This window comes from Penicillium cataractarum (assembly GCF_028827025.1).
Source record: "Penicillium cataractarum strain IBT 29864 chromosome Unknown utg000007l, whole genome shotgun sequence".
In the NCBI taxonomy this organism is placed as follows: domain Eukaryota; kingdom Fungi; phylum Ascomycota; class Eurotiomycetes; order Eurotiales; family Aspergillaceae; genus Penicillium; species Penicillium cataractarum.
In genome coordinates, this window is record NW_026622743.1 from 1,645,103 (window position 1) to 1,661,753 (window position 16,651).

A 16,651-nucleotide genomic window follows, 5' to 3' on the forward strand; every position below is an offset into this window, starting at 1 on the left:
CCAATTCGACCAATTCGACCAATTCGACTAATTCGACTAATTCAACTACTAGAGACGCTTTCTCTACCTATATACCAAAACAACAGGTCGAGACTCTCTTTCGAGAGGAAGATGGTGTTGCGATGAGCACAATCAGGATTCCTACCAAGAAGAACGACACCTGGTGCTATGATACCGGAGCATCAATTCATGTCACGAATAATAGGGACCTACTGTCAAACTATAGGCCCGTTGTGTCCTCTGTCATGGTTGGAAACACCGAAACCACCATCCTTGGTTATGGTGAACTGTCTGTTAAACCATCAGAATCTCTTGATGGAACCACTTTCCCTTTGAAACAAGTTGCCTATTGTCCTGGATTCCACATCAACCTGATCTCTGCAGAAAGAGCTGCTAGCGCAGGCATCTATCTAAATGGCAAGGAGTGCCTACTAGAAGAGAAGGACGGAAGACCTATCTGCAAGCTCAACGCGAAATCAGGCATCTACCTAATTCGATGGGACGATTCAACCACTGACCGACCTACTGCTAACCACGCACACGTTTCATCTACCTCTCACCTATCTCTTACTTCTGTCTCACACGATCAAGTTACACCTATCACTGAGCAATTCAGCAAGGTTGCCCTATCTTCACACACCAAGAAGCACCTAGATGGGACAATCGACCTATGGCATAGACGACTAGGACACGTTAGCAAGGACGTCCTATCTCATCTACCAGAGCACTCATCAGGCATCACCATCAAAGATATATCTTCGCCTATCAACCACTGCGAGACATGCAAACTGGCTAATTCGCATCGTCAAATCTCTCGACGACCTATGCAGTACAATCGCCCTTTCGAATCTCTGCATTGGGATCTTATACACTTCGAACCATCCTTAGGCAGAACGACCTACCTATCTCACTCTGTGGATCCTATCACTAAATACCAACTGGCGGAAGATCTATCTACTAAGGCAGATTCAACACAATCTCTCTGCGACCAGATCGATTTCATCAACAACCAATTCAACCTACGCGTGCTTACTATCCATTCAGATGACGAGAGATCTCTATCTGAATTCTTCGATCAAGAAGCACAATCACGTGGTATCAACCTAGAAACCACACCGCCCTACCAACCTGACCAAAACGGCTACGCTGAGCGTTATGGCGCATTGATTTCAAAGATGGCTAGGCAGATGATTATCGATTCAAACCTACCAAGCTATCTCTGGCATGAAGCAGCTAGAACTGCCGTCTATATTCAAAACCGCCTACCTCACCGCACACTAGATTGGCAATCCCCACACGAAGCGCTTGCTACCTACCTCGGTGAAAACGCACCACATTGGCTACAGGCAAAGCCAGATCTCTCACACATTCGAATCTTTGGATGTAAAGCTTATGTACGCATTACTAAGCTACCTAGACTAGCTAAGCTAGCACCACGTGCTGCTATCGGCTATCTAGTAGGTTATGAAGCCTATAACGTCTGGCGCATCTGGATACCTACCAAACGACGTGTAATTCGTGCACGAGACGTCCAATTCAACGAGGAAGAATCCTACAATCCTTCGCTACCCAACCAACGCATCCAAATCTATGAGGAAACCAATCTATCTCAACAGATTGATACCCTTGACGAGGAGGAGATCAATCAAATCCTCGAAAATATAGATATCCCATTCAACCTCAACCAACCGGTGCAGCAAGATCTCGGGGGTAGAAGTAGTAGTAGTCCTACTATCAATATCGATCATGCCATACCCATACCAACAGACGAAATCCTCGGAGATCAACCAATCACACCGCCGCTTGAACCGAAATCAGACGAATCGATAAGTTCTAGCCAATCAGAACCAGAGGATATAGTCCCTTTCGTCTTAATTGACAACACAAACTTCGACCCTTCTGGATATGAATCTCTCAATATACCAACCAAACGCCCACGATCAGATTCCCATTCAACCGACGACGAAAGTGAGAGAAAACGCCCTCACTTATCCCTTATAACCTATATCCAAGCTTTCTCATCTAATCAACACCAACAACCAAAGATTGCGATTTCATCAATTCCTCCGCCACCACCTAGCTACCACCAATTAGCTAGTCATCCTTTCGAAAGCCAATTCCGACAAGCTATGCGAATCGAATTTAATAAGCTTCTGGATATGCACGCATTCGAACCTATCAACAAAGATCTCGTCAGATACACACACCAATCGAATTGCAAAGATCTTAACCAATCAGATTGCCCACGCCACCAGCTCATACCAATGAGATGGGTCTTTGCCTATAAATCTGACGAATCAGGATACCTCACACGCTTCAAAGCGCGTCTATGCGTACGCGGAGACACACAGAAACCTGACGACCAGGATCCACGCACTAGCACGCTTGCTGCTAGGACCTTTCGCACGCTCATAGCGATCATCACGCATTTTGACCTCGAGACCTTTCAGATGGATGCTATTAACGCTTTCCTGAATAGCGATCTCAAAGAAGAAGTGTACTGCCAGTACCCACCAGGTTTAGGACGAAAAACTAAGGTCCTTCGCCTACATAAGGCAGTATATGGTCTTCGAATCGCTGGTAAGAGATGGGAAGACGACGTGAAAGAGATACTTCTCTCACTAGGCTTTAAATCCTGTCCTGAAGACCCTGCGCTTTACACTGATAATCGCATGGTTATTATGGTATTTGTGGACGATTTCCTGGCTGCATACCACAAGAGTGAGAGCTTGCACGCTCACCAGATAAAGCAACTTCTCTCACAACGCTTCGAGATGAAGGACTGTGGCGAACTTACCCAATTCATCGGTATTCGAGTTATACGCGACCGACAGCGACGAAAGACCTGGCTAAACCAATCAGCCTATATTGAAAAGATTGCTACTAAATTCAACCTCCTAGGCAGAAAACCGCCTAATACACCACTAGTCAGCAATCAACGTCTTGATCCGATCACTGGTCAAATCAACCCATCAACTATCAAACTATACCAGCAGAAGTGTGGTTCAACCCTTTTCCCCGCTGTTTGGACACGACCGGACACCGCTTTCGCCAATCAGCTGCTAGCTAAATCGCTCACACGCTGTGATGAGAAGCACCTAGCTGCAGTAGACCATCTGATTTCCTACCTATATAGCACGAAAGACCTAGCGATCTGCTTTGGTGGCAGCCAATCAGATAGCCAGATCTTCACTGCTTCGTCCGATGCAAGCTTTGCCGATAATCTTGATAGGAAGTCATCAGAAGGTTTCATCTTCTCATTATTTGGTGGTCCAATCGAGTGGAAATCTCGCAAGCAGAAGACGATTACCACGTCAACCACAGAAGCTGAATTACTAGCTGTGTCACATGCAGCTAAACAGCTATACTGGGTTAAACGTCTCTTCTCATTCATCGAATTCAATACCGACCAACCAGAAGTGTTGAATTGCGATAACAAGCAAACCGTTGACCTATTGAATCGCGAAAAATCAGTCTTTCAGACTAAACTTCGTCACGTGGATATCAACCGCCTATGGATTCGTCAAGAGGTGCAGGCAAAACGCCTATCTGTCCAATGGGTCAAAACCACCGACATGCCCGCAGACGGTCTTACCAAACGCCTACCTAGGCAGAAGCATGACGATTTCATCAGACAAATAGGCATGGAGATACCACCTCCTATCTAGTCCATATCTTTCTCTTTCCTCTTATTCAGTTCTCACTTTGCTCTCATTCCGCTCTCACATCGAGAACTGAGGGGGTGTGTCAACATGTGGATGTTGTGGGGTCACATGACGAAGGACCCACTCATATAACCCCTCTCTACATATAGATCTTCTTCTATAAAGATCTAACAGATTGATCCTCAACGATCTCGCATATGATTGCCTACCTAAGCAAGAGACTCTCAACACTCTGATTCTGTTGATTTATCATGTGATCTTTTGCTATGTTTCTTGTGATATAAATACTGCTATGTTACCTAGTTAAATTGAATCAAGTTTATCATCCTTTGTGATCTCTCTTCTAGATCAGTGGTACTCTTCCATAATCGTGGTACTTCTCCTTCATAGAAGTGCGCACGACCGATAGACTCATAACCGTGTATTCAGACACTATATTGAGTATTTACCAATCCTTATGCACACTATCGTCTTGTGTGTATAACCACGACTTTATGGTCACCGCCTAGAGTCCGACATGAGTCTATCGGTCGTGCGCACTTCTAAGAAGGAGAAGTACCACGATTGTGGAAGAGTACCACCGATCTAGAAGAGAGATCAATGTTACGGAACTCTCACGCAACGACGCTAATGCGGGGGGAAGGAACACTGATACCCAATCAACTTGGATCAGTCAGCAAGGAATCGGATTGGATAACGTTACAAGGGGACAATTGTTGCGTTACAAAGACCAATGCAGTCACGTGATCAGCCTCATAGTCGAAAGATGATCAACAAGTAACGCTACTATTGCGTTACAGGAACAACCAAACCACGTGACGACTCATCGGGCGATGAGCCCGGAAGATATCAAGCGATGAGTCCCGAACTCATCGCCTGATAGGAAGGACTGGATATATAAGGACATTCATTCAGCATCATGTATTTAGTTCTTCGCGATCAATCATACATTGTTACTTGGTTACTACCTTTAGTACTTTGCACTACACAGTTCACCTTTAAGACAACCCAACCTACAAGTAGGGGATTCACTCAGTGGTAACACTTAGTGATTGACTTACTTGGCGCGCACTTCTGGCACGTTCCGCAAGATACTCAACAGGACCCGAACCCGACGTAAGGCTTTGCATAGCAACGGTACGGTTGCGAGATACTCTTGGAATCCGCAGTGGAACTAGGCAAGTATAACCTTTGAAGCTCTACTCACAGTGACCGGTTGGCTCCGCGTAACAATCAAAAGGGATGATAAGCTTGATTCAATCTAGCTAGGAAACAGGGCAGTATTTATATCTTAGGAAATATGGTAAAAGATCATATGAAGTAGTAAGAAAGTAGATTGTTAAATAGTCTCCTGCCTAGGTAGGTGTCGGACTTTAGGCGGTGACCATAAAGTCGTGGTTATACACACAAGACGATAGTGTGTATAAGGGTAAATACTCAACGTAGTGTCTGAATACACGGTTATGAGTCTATCGGTCGTGCACACTTCTCATGAAGAAGGAGAAGTACCACGATTGTGGAAGAGTACCACCGATCTAGAAGAGAGATCACAAAGGATGATAAACTTGATTCAATTTAGTTAGGAAACAGAGCAGTATTTATATCTTGGAAACATGGTAGAAGATCACATAAGAAAGGATAAAGTATTGGAGTGTTAGATAGTCTCCTGCCTAGATAGGCAATTCAATGCGAGTATGCAATTCAATGCAAGATCGTTGAGGATCAATTCGACAGATCTTATAGAGAAGAAGATCTAGATGTAGAGAGGGGTTATATAAGTGGGTCCTTCGTCATGTGACCCCACAACATCCATATGTTGACAGTAGGCAATTTAATGCGAGTATGCAATTCAATGTAAGATCGTTGAGGATCAATTCGATAGATCTTATAGAGAAGAAGATCTAGATGTAGAGAGGGGTTATATGAGTGGGTCCTTCGTCATGTGACCCCATAACGTCCATATGTTGATACCTTCTCTATCGAATATATCTACGACGCTAAGGCTTTAGTTACGTATAGCTAGTATTCCTCTCGCGCTTCGACGTATATTCCCGTAGGTTTTACTAAGTTTCCTCGAGGGTATAGGCTAATAATTCTATAGGCTATAACCGCTATATTAGGAGATTATTAGGATATAAGTACCGCGTTTATATAGGCCCGGAATTTATTCTAGATATCGTAGATAGACCCGGACGACCCGGATAATTTCTGTCAACATGTGGATGTTGTGGGGTCACATGACGAAGGACCCACTCATATAACCCCTCTCTACATATAGATCTTCTTCTATAAAGATCTAACAGATTGATCCTCAACGATCTCGCATATGATTGCCTACCTAAGCAAGAGACTCTCAACACTCTGATTCTGTTGATTTATCATGTGATCCTTTGCTATGTTTCTTGTGATATAAATACTGCTATGTTTCCTAGTTAAATTGAATCAAGTTTATCACCCTTTGTGATCTCTCTTCTAGATCAGTGGTACTCTTCCACAATCGTGGTACTTCTCCTTCATAGAAGTGCGCACGACCGATAGACTCATAACCGTGTATTCAGACACTATTGAGTATTTACCAATCTTTATGCATACTATCGTCTTGTGTGTATAACCACGACTTTATGGTCACCGCCTAGAGTCCGACAGTTATGAGCCCGACGCCTCTGCTCTAACCACTTAACTAATTCAATTCAATCTTCCTTTACTTTACTCTCACTATCGCTTCACTTCCCACACAGAAGCGATGGATTTAACCACGCAACAAGCCACCTGGCTTCACTACCCACTAAAATCTTACGCACACTGGGTTCTATGGATCACTGCGGTCAAAGACCACGCACTAGCTAATAATGTGTGGAAATATGCCGATCCGGACCAATCCGCACCGATTACCCCGCCTCAGGAACCAGTTAAACCACAGATATCTGATGTGATCAGAAACCCTACTAACACATACACATCTAATCTTCCTGAATAGCTACTCAGGCTTATCGACCTTACGTCTGACCAATTAGCTATCTACAAGATACTGCTAAGTGAATACGAATCGTCAAGATTAGACTACCTTCGATATCTTCGATCTATCGAATCTCTCAAGCAAGGCATCCGATCCTCGCTTACACTAGAAGGACGTCAAATCGTTAATGGCCTATTAGCACACGAAGCTATAGTGAAACTACGTGCTACCTTTGCCCTATCCGACCAATCGAAGAATCGTCAAATCTTACGCGATTGGGATGAGCTAAAACGACAAGCTCCACCAACCAAATTATCTCAACTACCTACATGGGGTCAGAAGTGGCTAATTAGCCAATCGGAAGGCGAGAAAGCAGCAATTGCCTACTTCCAAGACCATCTATCTCCAGTATACGATTTCCTAGAGACAATTCAACCTAGCGACCAAGGGTTCTACACTTTCTGGTACAATACAATCCTACAGGGTCTAAAGAGACCTACCCTGACCGAACTGGTTAATCAATTCGTCGATCAATACCGACCGCCTACCATAACCAGCAGTGGTAGAAGACGACCTATCGCACATACGACCTACCAAGGACGTCAACCTGACGAATCAGGCGAAGAAGGACCTACACAATCAACCAGAAGAAGGAAGTGCCCTTGTGGGGGTATGCCTAATACTGGTAACCACGATTTTGAGACGTGTCGCTATGTGAATCCTAAGGCAAGACCTAGGGGGTGGCAACCTGACCCAGAGGTCCAAGAGCGATTTGAGAAGCGATGCGATGAATCTAGAGGATTCAAGATAGCCTACCAACGCGTAATTCGACGTTACCAACCGGCTAATTCAACCAATTCGACTAATTCGACTAATTCGACTAATTCGGCCAATTCAACTGCTAGAGACGCTTTCTCTACCTATATACCAAAACAATAGGTCGAGACTAGGCCTCTGCATGGTGCGGTCTTGGTCCTTAGGTCGAGGACCGCGGACCGGACCGCACGGTCTTGCGGTCTCGAATTCGGGGGTTGAGACCGCACCATAGTGAACCGCGGTCCCTTGCGGTCTTCACCACGGTGAACCGCAATTGCATAATTCTACCAAGACCTTCTCTTTTCGGCTACATAAATTGATGATTCATCCCATTTAATTACTGTTATTAAACACTGTTTTGGTCCCTTCATAAACATTTACTGTATTTCAGCATCAGCCACTATGAAAACAGATGAAATATACTCGTATATAGAAAATCTACTATTTAAAATACCTAGACCTGCCAGTACTAGTATATTTCTAAGTTCTAATAGAGAGGTTTAGTAATAATTATTGCTGGCTAGGTGTATGAGGTAAGAAATATATATTTCGATATCAGTACCTGACCCTATCTTCATCTGAGACTTCTTCGTTGAGTGTACATAACCCCCTACATACAGCTAAAATAGGTATTAAGGGTATTATCAGAGAGCTTAGATTCTCTAGTTAACTATTTATCTTGAAATTCTATATTCTACTACTAATATATCATAATAATCTCTTTTCAAAATTGGTTTCTCTGATATGAAGTGTAGACTTAGAAAGAAAAGGAGGATTATACTATTATATGGGCCTTCTAGCGGTCCTTTTCGGTCCTGTGCGGTCCTCCTCATGGTTCTCTGCGGTCCTCTGCGGTCAATCATAGTATTTCCTACTAGCTGTCTATGCGGTCTTCTGCGGTCTTTGCAGCCCTCTATGCGGTCTATCGCGGTTTTTCCTGCGGTTCTATGCGGTCTTCTGCGGTCTTCGTAGCCCTTATCCTATCGGATTGTAGTAAAGTGGAGCCTACTGCCTAATCACTATTACAATTCAATTTGATCTATCTAAATCATGCCTATAGCTTTCTCCTAGAGAAAATCCTTTATTCAGCTTTTTCTAGTAGACGGAAATATTTTAGCAGGTATCTCCTTAAGTCCTTTACCTCCCCCGTCCTATCCTATACTCATTTCGTCAAAATGTTACAGAGTCAGGCCTCCTCTCAGTTCTCTGATCAGTATCCCTCATCGGCTTTTGAGGATAATCCACGAGATACTTTCTCCTTCTTCACATCTGATGGGCTGTTTAACCTCGACGGGCGCGAAACGCCAACTTCTACTCCTAACGTGAACTTACTCCGACCGGCGATTCCTCCTGTTATCCCAGAAACACTCGAACGCGTTGGTCCTCCTAAAAGGAAAAACTATATCCTCTGGACAGAAATGGCGAATGAGGATTTCATCGTCTGGTGGTTAAAGACGGAGTATGGAAGTAAGATGAAACGGAATATCTTTGAGGGTAGACGCAATGCAGAATGTTGGGACCACTTCTACCAGGTCGCTACTATCCAGGATGGGTCTCCTAAGGTAATATGCAAGAATTGCGACCATATCCTTGCCCATCCTGCCGATAAGCGCCGGGGAACATCTACTATGAATAGGCATTATTCGCAAGTAGGTACCTGTCGGAGAGGACCGACTCAGTCGCAAGATATTAGGAAGGCTATCAAGAACGGGGTATGGATAATCAGTCTACCTTTTTCTAATTATTACTAATCTTATAAAATACCCCTTCTAGGCATATCTGTCGTCTCGTAAAGCATCATTTACGCCGCAAGCTTGGATGGAAAGGTTAATTACCTTTATTGCTGCCTCGCGGCTACCCTTCCAGCTTATTGAGCATCCTGAATTTCGCGCCCTTCTTGAGATGGCCCGGCTTGCTCCCTGCTTCCCCGAAATCCCAACTGCAACCACAGTCCGCCGTCATCTTCAAGAGATCGTGGAAGAACGCCAGTATACTCTTCTACAGAAGCTTCCTAATAGTGCTAAGCTCTCTATTGCATTAGATTGCTGGACCTCACCATTTCGCCAAGCTTTTATGGCAATAACGGGCTATTTCATTGACCAAGAGTGGAATTACCGAGAGCTCTTGCTTGGCTTTGAACCTCTACAGGGCTCACATACGGGGGCCTATCTAAGCACTGTCCTGCTTGACCTTCTTGAGAAGCATCGGATTACTGAGAGGGTGTTAACTATTACTACTGATAACGCATCTAATAACGGAACATTACTCGGTAGCCTTCAAGAGGTCGTCGAATCCCTACAGCTACCTAGTAGTATACCGGTTATTCGTATACCATGTATTGCACATGTTATACAGCTCAGTTTGAAGGAGCTCCTTGGTCAGATGGACGCGAACCCAGGAAACGAGAGGGAAGAGATTGAATGGACCGAGAAAGGGCATATAGCTCGGCAAGAGAATAGAAAGATCGTGGATACTCTGAACAAGGTCTAGCTCTCTCTAATCTCTTACTATTATCTCTCTTTCTTTACTAACTCGCACTATATTCTAGGTTCGGAAGGTAGCAGTCTACATCAACAAAAGTCCCCAGCGCCGCGAGAGCTTCATAAGGCTTCAGACGAAAGAGCCTAAGCTTATGCCTATACAAGATGTTCGGACACGATGGAATTCGACGTTCCTCATGCTCAGGCGTGCCCGGCGATTGCAGTCTGCCTTTGATGACTTCTGTGTCCAATTCAACCTCGCTGATGTAAAGATAGACAGAGATAAATGGCGACAAGTTGACTATCTTCTGTCAATCACTTATCCCTTCTTCAAATTCACTTCGTCTCTTTCGGCAACTACAGACGTGACTATCCATAACGTCTTTGGTATCTATAACGCCCTATTCACACATATTGATAAGGCGAAAGTGCAGCTAGCGCGAAAGAAGGTTGGTTGGAAGAGAGTGATGAAGTCCGCGCTTGACCGTGCGCGCGATAAGCTTACAGAGTATTATGGAAAGACTGATGATATTCCTGGTGATCTCTATGCAATTGCGACTATCCTAGGACCACGGAACAAGCTAGAGTTCTTCACAACATCTGAATGGGAACCTCACTGGGGGCCTCGCTATAAGCAGTCGCTAGAGGCTTACATTCAGCCTTACCGGCAGCGCTACGAAGAGGCACAGTCTACATCAACTCTCCAGCCCACAATTCAAGACGTCTCTGACATTGATATCCTTCTGAGACCTACTGTATCTCTTCAGTCAAACGTGACGGCTCCAGATGAGCTTACACGGTATCTTAGAAGTAGTAAGTTAATCTATATACCTCTTCTTATATACTCCTTCTCTTATACCACCCTCACTAGGTACTGTCGAAGCAACCCCTCTCGTTTTCTGGAAAGAACACCAAAATGAATATCCTATTCTGGCAAGCCTTGCTCGAGACATCCTTACAACACCAGCCAGTGGTTCTGGCGTTGAGCGGTTATTTAACTCTGCGCGTGATATCTGCCATTATCGCCGGGGCTCACTGAAACCGCAGACAATCAAGGAATTGATGTTGTTTATGTGTACAACAAAATTTGACGTGGAGTCAGAGCAGCTTGCCCTAGTTGATGAGTATCTTTCTACGCAAGAGAAGCAAGCAAAGAAAGAGCAGAAGGACGCCCAGAAGAAAGAGGAACAATTTGATCCAATTAGTGATAACGAGGAAGACCTATCCACTACTGAAGATTCTGCCGAAACTATCCAACTTCCTAGTGCGCGAGCGCTTGGAAAGAGAAGGGCTACCCCGGATCAGCTATTTGAACTTGACGATGATGACGATGAGGTTCCCCTGCCTGATAATAGCCACTTAGAAGAAGGGAGGACTACTCAGAGGCGTTCATCTGGGCGTGTTCCAAAGCGCTTGAGACAGGATGAGGATTTTGTATATCTTTAATAGAAACAAGAACCACATAAGCTATTCATAAGGAAATCAGTCAATCCTCGCTTTTTCGGTAGAAATCAACAGACACCAAACAAAGAATTATTCTTTACTCCTACCTCAGAATTATATAAAATTAAATATCATTTGAAAGCAGAATACTCAAAAATACAGGCGACTTCTACATAAATTATGCATACCTTGGGTCTAAGATGTTTTGCTTGTTTGCAGGACCGCAGGACCGCACCAAACCGCAGTGGTGCGGTCCCTAAAAATGTAGGACCGCCCAGCGGTCTCAAGGTCTGGGACCAAAGACCGCGCGGTGCGGTCTAATGCGGTCTTGGGTGCGGTCTTTCCGGTCCCGTGCAGAGGCCTAGTCGAGACTCTATTTCGAGAGGAAGATGGTGTTGCGATGAGCACAATCAGGATTCCTACCAAGAAGAACGACACCTGGTGCTATGATACCGGAGCATCAATTCATGTCACGAATAATAGGGACCTACTGTCAAACTATAGGCCCGTTGTGTCCTCTGTCATGGTTGGAAACACTGAAACCACTATCCTTGGTTATGGCGAACTGTCTGTCAAACCATCAGAATCTCTTGATGGAACCACTTTCCCTTTGAAACAAGTTGCCTATTGTCCTGGATTCCACATCAACCTGATCTCTGCAGAAAGAGCTGCTAGCGCAGGTATCTATCTGAATGGCAAGGATTGCCTACTAGAAGAGAAGGACGGAACGCCTATCTGCAAGCTCAACGCGAAATCAGGCATCTACCTAATTCGATGGGACGATTCAACCACTAACCGATCAACCACTGCCAACCATACTCAAGTTTCACCTACCTCTCACCTACCTCTTACTGAGCAACTTAGCAAGATTGCCCTATCTTCTTCACACACCAAGAAGCAGCTAGACGGGACAATTGACCTATGGCACAGACGACTAGGACACGTCGGCAAGGACGTCTTATCGCATCTACCAGAGCACTCATCAGGCATTACTATTAAAGATATATCTTCGCCTATCAACCACTGCGAGACATGCAAACTGGCTAATTCGCATCGTCAAATCTCTCGACGACCTATGCAGTACAATCGCCCTTTTGAATCTCTGTATTGGGATCTTATACACTTCGAACCATCCTTAGGCAAAACAACCTACCTATCTCACTCTGTTGATCCTATCACTAAATACCAACTGGCGGAAGATCTATCTACTAAGACAGATTCAACACAATCTCTCTGCGACCAGATCGATTTCATCAACAACCAATTCAACCTACGCGTGCTTACTATCCATTCAGATGACGAAAGATCTCTATCTGAATTCTTCGACCAAGAAGCATAATCACGTGGTATCTACCTAGAAATCACACCGCCCTACTAACCTGACCAAAACGGCTACGCTGAGCGATATGGTGCATTGATTTCAAAGATGGCTAGGCAGATGACTATCGATTCAGGCCTACTAAGCTATCTTTGGCATGAAGCAGCTAGAACTGCCGTCTATATTCAAAACTGCCTACCTCACAGCACACTAGATTGGCAATCCCCACACGAAGCGCTTGCTACCTACCTCGGTGAAAACGCACTATATTGGCTACAGGCAAAGCCAGATCTCTCACACATTCGAATCTTTGGATGCAAAGCTTATGTACGTATTACTAAGCTACCTAGATTAGCTAAGCTAGCACCACGTGCTGCTATTGGCTATCTAGTAGGTTATGAAGCCTATAACATCTGGCGTATCTGGATACCTACTAAACGACGTGTAATTCGTGCACGAGACGTCCAATTCAACGAGGAAGAATCCTACAATCCTTCGCTACCCAATCAACGCATCCAAATCTATGAGGAGACCAATCTATCTCAGCAGATTGATACTCTTGACGACGAAGAGATCAATCAAATCCTCGAAGATATAGATATCCCATTCAACCAACCGGTGCAGCAAGATCTCGGGGGTGGAAGTAGTAGTAGTCCTACTATCAACATCGATCATACCACACCTATACCAACAGACGAGATCCTAACAGACGAAATCCTCGGAGATCAACTAATCACACCACCGCTCGACCCAAAATCAGACGAATCGATAGGATCCAGCGAATCAGAACCAGAGGATATAGTCCCTTTCGTCTTAATTGATAACACAAACTTCGACCCTTCTGGATATGAACCTCTTCATATACCAACTAAACGCCCACGTTCTGACTCTGACACCGATAACGAAAGTGAGAGAAAACGCCCTCACGTATCCCTCACAACCTATATCCAAGCTTTCTCATCCAATCAACATCAACAACCAAAGATTGCGATCTTATCAATTCCTCCGCCACCACCTAGCTACCACCAATTAGCTAGTCATCCTTTCGAAAGCCAATTCCGACAAGCTATGCGAATCGAATTCAATAAGCTTCTGGACATGCATGTATTCGAACCTATCAACAAAGACCTCATCAGCTTTACACACCAATCGAATTGCAAAGGTCTAAACCAATCGGATTGCCCACGCCACCAGCTCATACCAATGAGATGGGTCTTTGCCTATAAATCTGACGAATCAGGATACCTCACACGCTTTAAAGCGCGTCTATGCGTACGCGGAGATACACAGACACCAGACGAACTAGAAGACCCACGTACTAGTACGCTTGCTGCTAGGACCTTTCGCACGCTTATAGCAATCATTACGCATTTTGACCTAGAGACCTTTCAGATGGATGCCGTTAACGCTTTCCTAAACAGTGATCTCAAAGAGGAAGTGTACTGCCGATACCCACTAGGACTAGGACGAAAGTCAATGGTCCTACGCCTACATAAGGCAGTATATGGTCTTCGAATCGCTGGTAAGAGATGGGAAGACGACGTGAAAGAAATGCTTCTCTCACTAGGCTTTAAAAGCTGTCCTGAAGACCCTGCGCTTTATACTGATAATCGCATGGTTATTATGGTGTTTGTTGACGATTTCCTGGCTGCCTACCACCGAAGTGAGAGATTGCACGCTTACCAGATAAAGCAACTTCTCTCACAGCGCTTTGAGATGAAGGACTGTGGTGAACTTACCCAATTCATCGGTATTCGAATTATACGCGACCGACAGCGACGAAAGACCTGGCTAAACCAATCAGCCTACATTGAAAAGATCGCTGCTAAATTTAACCTCCTAGGCAGGAAACCGCCTAATACACCACTAGTCAGCAATCAACGTCTTGATCCGATCACTGGTCAAATCAACCAATCAACCGTTAAACTATACCAGCAGAAGTGTGGTTCGACCCTTTTCCCTGCTGTGTGGACTAGACCAGACACCGCTTTCGCCAATCAGCTACTAGCTAAATCTCTCACACGCTGTGATGAGAAGCACCTAGCTGCTGTCGACCATCTGATTTCATACCTATATGGGACTAAAGATCTAGCTATCTGCTTTGGTGGCAGCCAATCAGATAGCCAGATCTTTACTGCTTCGTCCGATGCAAGCTTTGCCGACAATCTTGATAGGAAGTCATCAGAAGGTTTCATCTTCTCATTGTTTGGTGGTCCAATCGAGTGGAAATCTCGCAAGCAGAAGACGATTACCACATCAACCACAGAAGCTGAATTACTAGCTGTATCACATGCAGCTAAATAGCTATACTGGATCAAACGTCTCTTCTCATTCATTGAATTCGACACTAACCAACCAGAAGTGTTGAATTGCGACAACAAGCAGACCGTCGACCTATTAAATCGCGAGAAATCAGTCTTTCAGACCAAACTTCGTCACGTGGATATCAACCGCCTATGGATTCGTCAAGAGGTACAGGCAAAGCGCCTATCTGTCCAATGGGTCAAAACCACCGATATGCCCGCAGACGGTCTCACCTAGACATGGACATCTCCCACGGGACTAGTAAAAATTTAGTCCCACTCCCACGGGACCCTGACCTTAGTCCCATCAATCCCACGGGACTAAGTCTCTTAATACGCCTATGGGAGTCCCGTGGGACTCCCACGAGTCCCGCTAAGCTTATATTTCTGCATAATTTTCCCGAATAGGATGGATAAAATGATGATTCATCCGAACTTTGTACTGTTATTAAACAGTGTTTTGGTATACTACTTAACATCTCCCTTGACTTAGCTATATTCCTTAGGAAACTTTATGAAATATTATTGTATATAGCTAATTAGATATTAGAAATTAAAGATTCCTATCTTTTTTTAAAATAATTCAGTCACTGGATGGTTAGTTTATAAGATATAGCGGTAGATGTAGTATATAGAGCAGGAAATATATATTCTATGTTAGTACCGCACTATTATCCCTAACGAGATCTCTTTGTTTAATACTAATACTACCCTATTTTAGAAAAAGCTAGCTAATTAGAAGTGTTTACAGTAGTATACGCTATCTAATCCCTATCTTATATTCAAAACTAGTAGGTTTGTAATATAAGAGGGTGAAATTGTGAAGGGATATAGTGCGGTTTATAATAATCATAAGGAAATGGTCAGAAATGGCACTTTGAAGTACAGGTGAAATATCTTCTAATCTAATCTGAAAGTCGGGGGGGCGTGGTCTGACCGAAAATCGATGGGACTATAAGGTCCTATGGGAAATCCTATGGGAGTATGGGAGATCCCCACGGGACTGACTAATCGGAAGAGTGCCTACTATAGGTCTCCTTATTAATTATGATAGATTAATTGTATCTTTTAGCTGAATTCACCTAGTTATTATTAAATTCCTCCGGTCGTAACTACTAATTCGCCTAAGGTAAAGTCCCTACTCTTTCGACTCCCCTAGCTATATACTCTTTTCCTCTTTAACTATGTCTCAATTTAGCTAATTTTCTGACGCTGAGCCCTCCTCTCTCTATCAGAGTGATCCTATAGACCCCCTTACCGATATCGAATTAGATGATAGCTCCTTCATAGCAGGGAGTTTATCTTATTAACGAACTTAATATCCTACGCTATGCTCTGAGTTTACACCTCCTCTTACTCTTCCTCCTACCCTTAAGCGGTTTGGTTCTGATCGGAAGAAGCCCTGGGTTAAATATACCGAAATGAATAAAAACGACTTTGTGATCTGGTGGTTATAAACTGAGGCCGCGATAACGACAGGATCACGTCAAAAGAAGATGCGATGGGATGTAAAGCACTCCGCTGAGATCTGGTAGCATTTCGACCAAGTGGCTAACTATATCACTGGCGAGGTAATGGTTATGTGCCGAAGATGTGGAAAAACTATTCCACACCTAGGGCGAACTGCGAATGGAACTAATTCTATGAATCGCCACTTTATGGCTAGAATA

The 16,651-nt window shown here is 44.2% G+C and overlaps 1 protein-coding gene across 1 annotated transcript; it reads left to right on the top strand.

The window, feature by feature from the left end:
* Nucleotides 1-8,612: 8,612 nt before the first annotated feature.
* On the top strand, nt 8,613-11,363 carry N7496_008243 (uncharacterized protein; the record flags this gene model as incomplete). Its single annotated transcript, XM_056701162.1, has 4 exons — nt 8,613-9,149; nt 9,211-9,921; nt 9,986-10,730; nt 10,789-11,363. The coding sequence occupies 4 exons, from the start codon at nt 8,613-8,615 to the stop codon at nt 11,361-11,363; spliced, it is 2,568 nt and encodes an 855-aa protein (XP_056553225.1).
* Nucleotides 11,364-16,651: the final 5,288 nt, after the last annotated feature.